Source organism: Coenobita brevimanus, chromosome 98, assembly GCF_032717465.1.
Source record: "Coenobita brevimanus isolate Jiangsu-jjx chromosome 98, ASM3271746v2, whole genome shotgun sequence".
Lineage (NCBI taxonomy): Eukaryota > Metazoa > Arthropoda > Malacostraca > Decapoda > Coenobitidae > Coenobita > Coenobita brevimanus.
Genome location: NC_137051.1, coordinates 6,320,864 through 6,335,000, shown reverse-complemented (window position 1 = coordinate 6,335,000; position 14,137 = coordinate 6,320,864). Strand labels below are relative to the sequence as shown.

Genomic DNA, 14,137 nt, shown 5'->3' with positions numbered 1-14,137 from the left:
CTTCAGTTATAATCATATTACCAGATAATTTTCCAACTACCATCACTTTACCATCATTACATCGCTTATTACTCCAACCATCACCACTACAACCATCACATCAGGTAATAACTACCACTACCACAACTTCAACAACTCTGATACTTCACCGCCAATACCAACCACCACAACCGCCGGCAGCATTCCAACCACAACACCACCACCGCCATCAACCCTCCCCCTCCACTGCAATTTACCAAACAGGCCAACATCAACTCGTACTTCGTATCCGTGGTATTTCCAAACACAAACACACACCATCATAGACACATCAACGGATTCCTGCTTACCACTAGAAATTCTACTTTGGTAAAAAAATAAAAAGTCTAAAAATCTACTTAATATACAAAATCATTATTAACAAACTTTGTAAAAAAACAAATACCTAGACAAAAACATGAATAAAAAAAAAATGTTAACACACACACACACACACACACACACACGTGTGTGTGTGTGCATGTGTGTTTACAAATACCGGTCACTCACTCAGGAGCAACAACGCGTTTATAAGCACACATACGACCAAGTATTCTGCTACAGGATGGAGGAAAATATAATTCTACATGGCCATCCCAGCTCCCCTCTCACACGACGCTGCCTGACTACCTGTGGACGTGACCCTAATTTTCTTCACACATGAACTCCTAACACTCTGATCACGAGGAAGTTTTATTTTTACTTCTCACTCCCGCCAGACGGCCAGTGGACTTAGGATTCAACTCTTGTACACAAAGGTTAATGACAGTAAGACGTGACCTCACCTGAAAATGGCTCCTTTTTTACCATGACACCTGGTCCCAAACGAGAAAGTGAATCCTAAGTTCCCTCACACCTGGATACTTAATTAACACCTGCCCTTACCTGTTAAGTGTAAATTCCCTTTCCCTTCATACTTGGACTTACCTGAGAATGAGACTCCTTATTCCTGTTACACCTGAGGCCGTGTTCTCGTGAGTATAGGAGGTTTTCCAGCACATCTCCTTTACCAATTTATAATAATTACACGTGAATTTTCTTATGGCTGTTACTGATATCCCTGCAATAACCATACTGACTCCACAGTTATCACACAACAGAATATTAAAACAAGTTAGAAAGGTGTGCCGTCATGTCTGCTTAGTTAACGATAATAAAACACAGTCTCCCATTCCTCCTGACTCACCTGGGATCGTATTTACAAAGGTTCTTAAGCAATCGGTTGGTAAGCATGTTTCCATAACAGTTAACTATTATCACAAATGAAGAGAGAATTATGTACTTTACACAGGAAAAATCATCCAATACTGTATATTACCAATATGCAGGGAATCGAACTGGGACTCTCAGGTGATTCCCGGCATATTGGTAATATATTGGATGGAGGATACAATCACAAATCTTTTTAAATTTAGTATTATCATTTTCATATTATCGTTTTCAGTTGAATATTCTATTACTTAAAATTAATTTTAACTGTATTGTAAAGTGTTGGGCAGCTGTAGGAGTGAAGACAATAAACAAACAAGCAATCCTATACACATTTTAAGCTCAGGAGAGTTTATAAATGCTACCGTAGATTTCCATTCTCCCCTCCCCCCCACCTAAACTTTTTAATTCCTCTCCCAGCAGTGCTTACCTGAGAATGAGACTGTGCGTGGCGTGAGGTCTGTGAGGAAGGCGTGTGTGGCAGCAGCGACGGCCGTGAATGAGAGGGACAGCAGGAGCAGCAGCAGGGGCTTCAGCAGACACCACCCCCCACCCCACCCCTGCCCCACCCTCCACCACACCTCCATCACTACTACCGCAGCAGCAGCAACACCATCTGAAACACACACAACACAAGTTAGTACATCACACAACTACAACATCTGAAACACACACAACCCAACAACACTAACTAATACGTCACACATCAATAGCATACTGGAGGCTGATCAAATGGATGAACAGAACGGGTATGCTATAATGCGTGCACACACTGGTTGTTGGCGTGCAATAATAAAAATAATAATAATAATCACAATAATAATAATAGTGCCAAAACACCCTCACATGGTAGCTACCCACTGGACACAAATACACACAACTGGATAAGAGGAAAGAACATTTAAAACACTGTCTCACCTTCCACCCACCCCTCTCCCGCAGGGGAACTGAACACTGAAACTCCATTCCCCAGCTTGTTGCCCATCATATCAACCAAGCTATGTTCGATCGCAAGAAAAAAAAAATAATGCTGTAAAGTGAGCTGGCAGGAATAATTTTATCGCCCTACAACCTACACTCATGACTTAGCTAAGAGATACGAGGCACAGACTAGGAAGTAAAGGAATGATAGAAAATAAGTCTCGTAGGGCAAAACGCTATCGTGGTTTCATATTTTTATAAGGCTCTCGACACAGCCTACCAGTAAAGCGCATATGAAGTGAGGAGAGTGAGTCGTGAAAGACGAGGAAGAGGAGTTATAGAAGGAAGGAGGGAAGAGAGGCAAAGGAAAGGGAAGAATTGTGAGGAGGAAACTAGATGAGAGGCAAGGGAAGGAAGAGAAGAAAGATGCAAGGAGAAGAAGGGAGGATGGAATAAAATAAGGGAGATAGATGGAGAAGGAAAAGAAAAGGTAGAGGGGAGCACTGACATGATCTCTCTCTCTCTCGCTCTCTCTCTCTCTCTCTAATCTTCGAGACAGAGGCAGCACAGATGATTGGAAGCAGTGGATGATGGGGTAATGGCCACGTGATTAGGCGTGATGAGGTTATATTGCAAGGGGGACTTTGCACCTGAACCTCTCTCTCTCTCTCTCTCTCCCTCCCTCCCTCCCTCTCTCAATCTCTCTCTCTCGCTAGGTTCAACTCCCCTTCACCTCCATGTCTATGAAATTGGAATATAATTAGATTAGAGAGAGAGAGAGAGAGAGAGAGAGAGAGAGAGAGAGAGAGAGGCAACCTACACGCATCAGTTATTATGTAGGCCTATCCCGCTAATTTATCGAGTAAGTGATAACCATACTCCCCTGCTGATTTCCACAGAGGTGAAAATCATAAGTAAAGATGCCAGATTTACCTCCATATTGCTGAGTTTATTAAAAAAAAGGAGAATGAAAGGAAGAAGAGATATGGAGGGATGGGGGAGGGTGAGAAAGGAGGCAGGAAGAGAGGGAGGGGGAAGGGGGGGAGAGAAGGATGAGATAGGGAGAGATGGAGGGAGAGAAAAGGGGAGACGGAGAGAACTTGAGCGAAGGCAAGGGAAGGAAATAAGGAAGTGATGAGCATATGGTGTGTATGAGGGACAGAGTGATGGAGAGGAGGAGAGTGGTGGGGAGGAGATGGAGAGGAGGAGGAAGGCAAATGAAAGAGGATGTGGTGTGGATGAGACCCTGTAATAAGGGAAGAGAAGGAGGGAGATGTAGGGGCGAGAAGGGAGGGAGAGGGGGAGGGAGGGGACAGGGTGGGGTGGGAGAGTAAGAAGAGTTGGGATAAGGGAAGGAGGGAAGGGTTGGAGGAAGGAAGGAAGGAGGGAAGGGTTGGAGGAAGGAGGGAAGGGGGAGAAAACAGGAGAGAAGAGGAGGGAGAGAAGAGGAGGGAGAGAAGGGAGGGGGAAAGGATAGAATGGAGGGGGTGGAGAGGGGTTTGGTGTCGATGGCAAAATAATGGAGGGGAGGGAAACGGTGATGAGGGAGGGAGAGAGGGGCGAGGAGGAGGAGCGAGGCAGAAAGACAGACAGACACACAGATAGACACATAACAGAGAGAGAGAGAGAGAGAGAGAGAGTCAAGGTTGATTGAGGGGAGGTTAGGGTGAGGGTGAAGGGAGGTAATGTTTCAATAAGGGGAAAGAGAGGGGAGGGGAGGGGAGAGAGGGGAGATGAATGGTGGTAGTTCACTCAGCTCCTCACCCCTCTTCATCATCACCCTCTCTCTCTCTCTCTCTCCTATATACAAATTTCACCTCTATCCCCTCCCTTCTTCCTTTATCTCTATTCATTTTCTCTACCTCTGTCTACTCTCTCACCCCTTCCTCTTCATAGCCAACTCTCATTTCACTGTTCACCCCGTTATATTCCCATCACCCCAACCCTCTCTCACTCACCCCCCTCTCTCTCTCTCTCTCCCCCTTTATCGTCGTTTATTGATTCCGCCCTTTTCCCCTCTTTAACCCTTCCTCTCCTGCTTCATCCCACCTGCTCTCTCTCTCTCTCACACACACACACACACACACACATTAGCTAACTCTTCTCCTTTCTCTCCTCTCTTTCTTCCTCTTCCTCTTACTACCCCTCCTCTAAAAAGTTGCATTCTTTTTCACTTGTTTTTCTCTCTTCCCTTTCCTATGTCTACTCATTTCCTAGTTTCACCTTTCGCTATTTTCCCGTATTTCTCCTTTTCTCTTTTTTCCTTAATCTCCCCACTCCTTCTATCCTCTCCTATTCCTCCCCCTCCCCTCCCTCCCTCTGCTATTCCTCCCTCTTCTCCCCTCCACCTTGTCTCACTCTTTCCCATTCTTTCCCTCTCCAGTCCTCTCCTCCTTTTCCTCACCTCTCTCCCTGCATCCGTCTTCTTTCCCACCTCTCTCCAGTCTCCTCCTAAATTTACTCCCTATCTTTTCTCCTTTTGCATCCCTCCCTCTCTTCCTTTTCATCTCTCCATTTCCTCCGTCGTCTCTCCCTCTCTCTCTCTCCTTGCATCCCACCCTCTCTTCATTCTCCTCTTTTCCTTCTCCTCTGTTGAATCCCCTCTCTTCTTGCATCCCTCTCTCTCTTCCCTCTTTTCCGTCGTCTCTCCCTCTCTCTTCTCTTCTTGCATCTCTCCCTCTCTTCCTCCTCTTCTCTCCCCTCTCCTCCTGCCTTCTCTCCCCTCGACTATGATAATGGAATTACCTTAAAGACTCAAACTGATGACTCCCATTACCATCCCTTCCTTCCTTCATTCTCTAATCTTTACTTCATTCTTCCTTCCATTTTACAGGCTTTTTAGTTTCTCTATTTCCACCTCTATACTTTTTCTTTACCTCACTTTACTGGTACCTTACTTTCCTCCTTACTTTTCTGCGTTCTCTACTCTCTAGCGACTTCTTCTACTTTTCATTCTTCTTAGTTATCCAATTTTGCATTTTAAAACATTCTTCTAATAGTCCAACACTTCCCACTACCGGTAATTAAATTCTTCTTTCATACAATCATTCAATAACCTTAATTTCCTTCCTTCATTTGCATTCCAGTCTTCCTTAGTTTGTCTATTTCTAGCTAACCATTTCCTTCTATTTTATCTATTATTGCTTCCACTACCACTCCCCATTTTTCTTTTCTTCTTCATCCATCCTTTCATTCCTTCTCAAATCTGTAATTCCTTCTTTCACTTCTGTCTTCTTTATTAATTTCCTCACTTCTAGCTACCTTTTTCTTACAATCCCTTTGGTGTTTTTCTCTCCATTGCACTCTATTTGCTCCTCGCTCTCCTCTTCCTGATTCTCCAAACTTCACTTTCTTCTTCCACTTTTTTTCTTACTTCCTCCATTCTCTTGGTTTCTATCATTTCTCCCTGATTTCTTTATTCTCCCTTCTTTCCATTACTACCTCCTTTAATCTTTCCTGCATTCCATCTTTCACTTTACCTTCTACCTATTTCCTGTCATAACCCTTACCTTACATTTCTTCTTCCTCTCCCCAGTCCTTTACTTCCTCCATTCTTCTTTAATCTTTACTTTCTTCCTTCGCTTTTACCTTCAACCAATCTTCCGTCATCTCTCTCACTTTACTTCTCACCTCTTTCCCTCCCTTTTTCCTTCTTTTATCTCCTTCCTTCCTTAATTTCTCTCCTATATTTCTTCATGTCTTTGTCTTCCTTCATTAGACTTTTACGAAATAATTCACTACGTTTTCTTTCTAGTCTCTCTCTCTCTCTCTCTCTCAATTTTACACCAGCCATCTTCCCTATCGACGAGAGGAAGGAGAGAGAGAGAGAGAGAGAGAGAGAGAGAGAGAGAATCACCTCACAAATACAGGCAGAACCAAACAAGTCTTTAAGGTCGAAATAACAAAGGAAACTCCCATGATTATGAGCTCTACTTCCGGCCCAGGTGATGGTGGGGGTGATTAGATTGTGGGGAGAGGCCTATAGGAGCTCCCCACGTCCCTCCCCAACCCCTCTACATCCTGTGTGTCTAAGTCTTTGGGGAGGGAGAAGGAAGAGAGAGGGAGGGAAGCGAGAAGAGTGGGGTGGAAGTGGAATGGAGAAAGAAAAGGGAAAGGGTGGGTGAGAAGGAAGAGGGAAGAGGGAAGTGAAGAGAGAAGGGGAGACAAAAAGGGAGGGGACAGGGCGAGTGGTAAAGGAAGGAGGGTGAGAAAGGTAGGGGTGGGCTTGTTGTTGGTTAGGAAGAAAAATGAGAAGGGGCGGTTTGTGGGGAGAGGGAGAGGGAGGAGGAGGAGGAGGAATGGGAGGACGGTATGAAAGATGGGGTGTCTTAGGACAGGGGAGGAAGTCCAGAGGAGAGAAGGAATATGCTTGGAATGGGAACGGAGGGAGAGAAGAATGGAAGGGGAAAAAAATGGAAAAGGGATATGAGGTGAAGTGAAAGAGAAGAAGTGGAGTGAAGTGAGAGACGGAAAGAAGAAACGGGGAGGTAATTAGAGGCTGGGTGACTGAGGAAAGGAAGTGAAGGGAAAGAGATGGAAGTGAAAGGTATGGAATGAAGAGGCCAGCACAGGTATAGAATATGACGACACACACACACACACAAACACGAACACCAGCGAAGAGGAACAAACACTACAGCACACACCACCAATGCAATCACAGGAATAAGGAAACAAACACTAAAGTACACACACACACACACACACACACACACACACACACACACACAGGTGAAGAAGCCGATATAAGTACAGGTGGTCTTCACAAGGGAGGTCCACTACTGATAATACCACACATAGGCAACATTCCACAAATCCATTATATTCCACTCATGCCCTACCTCTCTCATTTCACTCTTGCCATGCCCCCAAAGACCCCCCCTCCCTTCATTTCTCTTTCATTTCTAAATTCCATCACAATCTTTCTCTGTCTCGGTCTGTCTGTCTGGTCTGCCTGTATGTGTCTGGCTGTCACCTTAATACGAGGAAATACATAATCACTCATTTATTATCCTAACTCAGTAGTAATCCTCTCTCTCTCTCTCCCTCTCTCGTAATACATGAACCCCCCACCCATTGTAACCTAATGCAAACTCATAATTAAATACAAACAAATGTGAAACCCTGGCAGAATCTAATTACAGGTGGACGCAGGTAATATTTTGAAAGCCCACTATGTCATTTTGGATACTTTTTCACTTTTTTTTTATTGTTTTTTTCACCACTTATTATATGCATATTTTAAAACCACACAGTCAGGTCTGATATATTTTTTGCATATTATACCAAATATTTTTCTCGACATACCCTTTTCCATATTTAAATGTGCTTATGTAAGGTAACTACATTTATTATAATCCCTTTGCGGGATTAGGGCGTCGGGCTATAGATAGATAGATAGATATTTATTTTTATCTATTATCATCTACATATTTTAAAAGAAAAGTATATCAGGTGGAACTTAATTTTCTCTACTAAGTATATTACTATTTTTATTCATGTTCTTCACAATTTATCATTTCCTAATTTTGAACGCAGCAATTGTCAGCTAGAACTACACCTCACTTCACCTCACGTCATTTCCCTTTCACCCGTCCCCCTCCTCCTTCACCCTCATCATCATGTTTCTCTCATTCCCTCCCTCACCCCATTTCACCCCGATCCCCTTTACCCATCACCCCCATCCTTCCTCCTGTTTCACCCCTCATCACCATTTTCTCACCTCATTTTCTTTCTTACCTTTTTTTTTTACCTTCCTGTCCATTCCTCTCCTACTTTTTCAACCCTCATCACCATTTTTCTGTCTTCATTTTTTTTTTTTACTTCTGTTTTTATACACTCCTCTCATTACCACCTTCCCTCATCATCACCACTCACCACCCTCGCCTTCCGTCAACACATCATTATCAACTAATTCACTCTCTCTCTCTCTCTCTCTCTCTCTCTCTCCAACTACTCCCTTCATCACTCACTATTCCAATTGCATTTCATATTCACTCATAGTCATTTTACCACTATCTTTCCCATTTTTTTTTCCCATAATCGTAATAAATCATCATCATCATCGTCGTCATCATCATCATCTCTGCACTTCTCTTCCCATCACCATTCAACACACTAACACCTCATAGCTTCCACATCACCCCATCACTTTCACCATCACTCCTAAACACCACACCACCACCATCACCAAATCGCATCATCATTTAATTTTCCCATTAGCAGAAGAGTTACTCGCTGTTGCAAAGGACACAAGTTCGATCGAAAAAAAAAAAAAAAAAAAAAACGGTATTCCACAAAACTCACCACCATGTCATAAAAACACCACCTCCCATCAATACCATCACACCAGTCCGGTATGAGACAGCACCAGCGTATTCAGTATGGACGGTGGGTGTAGGTGAGGCGGCGGTGATATGTGAACGTGTGTAACAGGCGAAGACTGCAGGGCGCCTTGAGAACGGATTAGGCTATCAAGACCATGGCCAGAATCATAACAAAGAAGAAAGTCATCACCCCATCCGTAATCACAACATTCTTTAAATTAACTATCACCACCAACTCTGTCTTGTCATCCACACTCCTCCCTCCTTACCATCCCACCCCTCACCACTTCACTCCACTCCACTCCTCACCACCTCACTCCACTCATCACCACCCCACCCCACTCCTCCACACCACTGCACTCCTCACCAGTCCACGCCCCTCTCCCTCCTTTATCACTTCAGTTCATCACACAAGCACCGCACAACACCTTCCCCACCTACAGCGGCTTAAGATGCAAGCGAGTACATCTCCTTGGTTACAGTTAGGCTACAGAGGGTGTGAATGGGTTACAGGAAACACGGGAGAGGGCATACAGGGGTTGGGAAACGAGAGAAGGAAGACTGGGGTTACAAGACAGCTACATGGGAAGATTAAGGCGATATGGATAATGCAGAGATTACAAGAGATAATGCAAAGGATCAACAGAGGCTACAAAAGCGGTAGGAAGAAGACGAAGTGAAAATTAGAGAGGGTTACAAGGATTAAAAGAGTGGATGTTACAAGAATTAAAAGGGATAATACAAAGGATAATACAGAGGTTCCAGGTGAGCAAGCGAGAAGAAAAGACGAAGTGGATATAGAATACATAAGAAAGGCGGGTACAGACTTATATATTAAAAGTGTTGAAGTCAGCACCGGTGACACTTAACATTTCATTTGCTTTAATTTGGCGGAAAATTTCGTCCTTACGCTGGTCCATCTCCTGTACCTCAACGGCAGAAGAAGACAACACCAGGCTTTGTATTTCTTCATGACTACCACTATAATCCAGAGTTTATCTCTTCAAGGCGGAGAGACGGTAATTTTATACATGCTTAAAGTGAACAGGGTATAGCAGTGAAAAGATTATTGGCCGTCTTTTCAAATATAGAGAAAATGAGGACTATCGGTCACAAAAGGATCGGTGCACAGTTTACGTGAAACATTTGGGACCACAGAACGAAGGTCATTGAAATATTAGTGTCCGACCTACCTGACGACAAGAGGTGTCATATATCGCCAACTAGCAATGTCCTCTTAGAAACATATAGCAAATGTTACGTCTATACAAACAGACACTATTAATACACAATGAGACGTTGGTAATGTATGCAGTTGTTGGAATGTTTTACGTAGGCATTGGACCCCCCGTGCGCCGAAAATTTTGTGACCCATAGGATGTAAACCTGAAGATATAATTACAAAAAAAAATAAAAATAAAATAAAATAGACAAAGGACAGCTAACAATACAAAGACGCAAAGGCCGGCGAGTACAAAGGAAAACATTAATACAGCAACCTGTTTTAAATAACCTCAATATGCACCGGCAGGAGAGAGTACAGAGGGGTTACAGATGAGGCGCCGGCGACATTTGCATACAGTTACCGGAGTGAATTTATGAGGAATTACAAAATGAATTACACAACACGCAGGGGGGAAGCCAGACGGAAGACATAATACAAAACACATTATTACAGTGAAGTTACAAAATGGTGAGAGGGGGGTATAAGTTGGGGGGGGGGAAGAGCTGCGAAATGGCAGGGGACACGGCGACATGGAGGCGATTTGTTTGTGGCCGCCCCTTACGGGATTAAGGCGTCTGGCAATAGATAGATACAAAAAGGTTAGATTTAGGCCTACTAACTGCACGAGGGCCATTAAGAGCAGTTACAAGTGAATTACAAGAGAATTACAAATCACGTGGAAGACAAGGCAGACGGTCATAAATACAAACCACATTATTATTACAGTGAGGTTACAAAATTGCACTTAACTAGGCATACTGACTACCTGACGATTAATTAAGCTAATCCATTAATTTACAAGGAATTACAAACGAATTACAAAACAGGTTACAGGAGAAAGCATACAGGATCGTTATTAGAAAGCAAACTATTACTACAAAGAGGTTACATTACAGAGAGATGACAGAGTACAGGCTAAAGCTAAGAGAGACTTAATTACAGAAGATGAGGGGAGGGGAACTGTGTGATGAAGAGAGGTGGCTGAAGATGATTCGGGGGATCACTGCCGCTGCTAATCACCATTATCACCATCATCAACACTACTGCCATAATCTTCACCGCTATTACTGCGAGTTGGTCTTCATGAACTTTACTGTATGTAAATAGCTTTCAGTCGTCATCAGCAATACTGCTACCAAATTCAACAAATTTTTCACTGTCATCATCATCATTAAAATTACTGTTAACAAAACTATACCTAGGATCTTAATATAATCGTTATTTCCATCATCCCTATTATAATATTCATTAACATCACACCGATCTGCCTCACTACCTCCATCATCACAATCATCAAGTCATTATCTTTAATCAAAAGTATATCAAAGGTCACTGTCATTCCACGCAACTGTTTTTCTCATTCTAATTTCAGGCTACATCATCATCATCATCATTAAAGCATTTTCTCAGGCGGCATCTCCATCACCACCATCACCTGGGCCATTATCTTCCAATACCACTTTGTTCCACTTCACACAATGGCCTCAACACCTTATCTGCACTTCCTCCTTCTCAGCTTCAAACTCTTTTCGTCTTCACCTCCTCTCTTCTCCACTCTCTCTTCTTCATTTCCTTCTCTCACTCTTCTCTTCTACTTCTTTCTTTTTCCCCTTCTCTTCTTCATCTTTTTTCTTCACCTCCTCTCTTCTCATCTTCTCTTTTCCCCTTACCTTTTCTTCTTGCATTTTGATTATCTTTTCGTTTTTTCAGTTCTTTTTTTATCATGTTTCAGCCATCACTTTCCTCTTTACCCTTCAATATCTTTATTTTTCCTTTTCTCTATTTCCCATTTTTCCTTTTCGTGTTTGTCTTCCTTTCTCCAAGTACTGTACTATATAATAATTCTACTTCTCTCTCCAGTCTTTCTTACTCCTCTCCTCTCTCCTCTCCTCTTCCTCCCATCTCTTCCTCTTCTCCTCTCTTGCTCCGACATCTGATCCCCGGTCATCCTGTAACATCTACCTCCAGTCCACGTATCACTCTCTCTCTCTCTCTCTCTCTCTCTCTCTCTCTCTCTCCACTCTTCAAAACCTTTACGGTACCTTTCTCCTCCTCTTCCCTACCTTTTCCTCCCTCCTCCTCTTCCCTGTCTTTTCCTCTTTCCTCTTCATCTCTGTCTTTTCCTCTCCTCTCTCAAGATCTTCCACCTCACCCATTTCCCCCCTCCCTCCCTCCCATTTTCCCTCCTTCCCATTCTTTCCTCTCACCGTCTTTGCCAGTCCGACCCCGCCAAATCCTTCTCTGTCCCCCTCGATTTTCCTCTCACCTCCCTTGTCTCGTATCCTCCCCCTCTCTCCGATTCTCTCCTCCCCTTCTCCCCCACTTCCTCTGTTCCCCCCTCATCTTATCTCCCCCCCTGTCCCTCGTCACTTAACCCCCGGAACATAACCCGTATCAATGGCCTGGATTACACTCTTACCTCCCTACACAGGCTTCAACATACACCCCTACACCCCCCTACACTTCCACCCCACCCCTACATCCTCACTCTACCCCAACTACCCTCTCCACTTCCCTCCCTCATCTCTTCTTGTCTATCTTTTCGCTTCCTCCTTCACTCACACCCTCTTTTCTTCCCCATTCACCAGGCTTTTTCACCCTCTCTCCCTCCCTCCCTTTTCTTCCTAATTCCACCACCTTCTCCCTCCACTTTTTTCTCTATTTTATTACTGCTTCTCTCATTCAGATCCTTCACCCGCTTCCTCATTCATCTCTCTCTCTCTCTAGACAGGAAGCAAGCACCGTTGGAAGATTATACTGAGGAGGAAGGGAGAGGAAAAGGGATTGGGGAGGCAGAGAGGAAGGGAGAGGAAAAGGGACTGGGAGAGGAAAAGGGACTGGGAGAGGAAAGGAGGTAAGAAGGAGACAGGGGAACTGAAAGAGATGGAACAGTGGAAGAGAGAGAGAGAGAGAGAGAGAGAGAGAGAGAGAGAGAGAGAGAGGGGAAGGGGGAGAAGGGGAGCAGAAGGGAGAAAGGGGAGAAGGGTGGGAGGAGGGAGAGGGGATGGTAACTGTAATTCTAATTGTTGGCCGGCTTACCTCAAGACTTAGCAAGGGGAGACGTGGGCAAGGGGAAGACGAGGGGAAGAGGAAGAAGAGGGGAAGGGGAAATAGAGGGGAAGGGGGAAGAAGAGGGGAAGGGGGAAGAAGAGGGGAAGGGGGAAGACGGAAAGGGGGAAGAAGAGGGAAAGGAGGAAGAAGAGGGAAAGGGGGAAAAAGAGGGGAACGGAAATAGAGGGTAATGAAAAATATAAAGGAAGGGGAAAGAGAGGGAAAGAAGTGCAAGGGAGAGAATGAAAGGCGGAAAAAAAAGGAAGGGAAGAAGGGGGAGGAGACGAGAGGAGAGGAGGGAAGAGGAGAGGGGAGAGGAAACTGGAGAGAGAGACAGAAGGATGAGGGGAGAGGTGAGGTATTTTCTTTCCTCCACCAGGTGTTTCTCCCTCCCTCCCTCTCTGCATCCGTCACCACTATAGTATCAACACCTCACATCTCTCTTTCCCTTCCTCCTTCCCTCTCTCACTCCCTCCCTACTGCTATTTCTTACCTTAACTTTCTCTCTCTCTCTCTCTCTCTCTCTCTCTCCCTATCGTCCTCCTCCACCCCAGTGTTCCCACCCTATCTTCATCTCCATCTATGTGTCCCCCTCCTTCCTTATCTTCCCTTACAACTGTCTCCTTCCCTCCATCCCTCCCTCTGCATTCCTTCAAACCATACCCACATACCTACCTACCAGTCTACATACTTTCCTACCATACCAACCAACCAACCAACCAACCATCCAGCTAACTTACCAACCAACAAACCAATCAGTCTGCCTCAATATATACATTCTTACTGCCAACCTCCCTTAACGTGCTTTATCACCATCATCATCATCATCATTATCATTCTATTTCCTATCATCATTATGAATAAAAAAAATCATGACTGGAGCCACCAATGGAGATGAGTCACATTTCCATTCCTCCAGCTCTGACGTCACCGCATACCTCAGAAATTATACTTACCTACCATTTTGTACAAAGTGACAAATGACATTCAACTACTCCCCTTCTCTTACGTGAGCTGCCTACTTACCTACTTTCTTACCGTATCTATCTCCCATCCTTGCCTACCATCTACATGTAAGTGACTATTCATAAAACCCAAACATATACCTTCATTCACCTTTCATTACTCACCTACCTTTCCTACCTTCCTACTTCCCCATCTATCAATTTACCTTAGCTACCTCCCAACCAGTCTACCTACCTACCTGTCTACTTACCATTCTACCCATCCACTTGCTTACCTACCTCCATACGGTACCTTCCTTCCTCCCTTCATGCATACGCAACCAACCCATTTCCCAAATTTCGCCACTTACGCCCATAGCTAATCAACCCAGCACCTCCTTCCCTTCACTTACCTTCCTACCTACCTATATACAGTACTTACC

The 14,137-nt window shown here is 44.2% G+C and overlaps 1 protein-coding gene across 1 annotated transcript in view; it reads right to left on the bottom strand.

The window, feature by feature from the left end:
- The window catches only part of LOC145414182 (semaphorin-1A-like), a 605,630-nt gene that overhangs the window by 411,240 nt on the left and 180,253 nt on the right, over nt 1-14,137 (bottom strand). Inside the window, exon 3 of the mRNA XM_080283747.1 lies at nt 1,658-1,757. Within this exon, the coding sequence (XP_080139873.1) occupies nt 1,658-1,757 (100 nt within the window). The remainder of the gene's footprint in view (nt 1-1,657; nt 1,758-14,137) is intronic.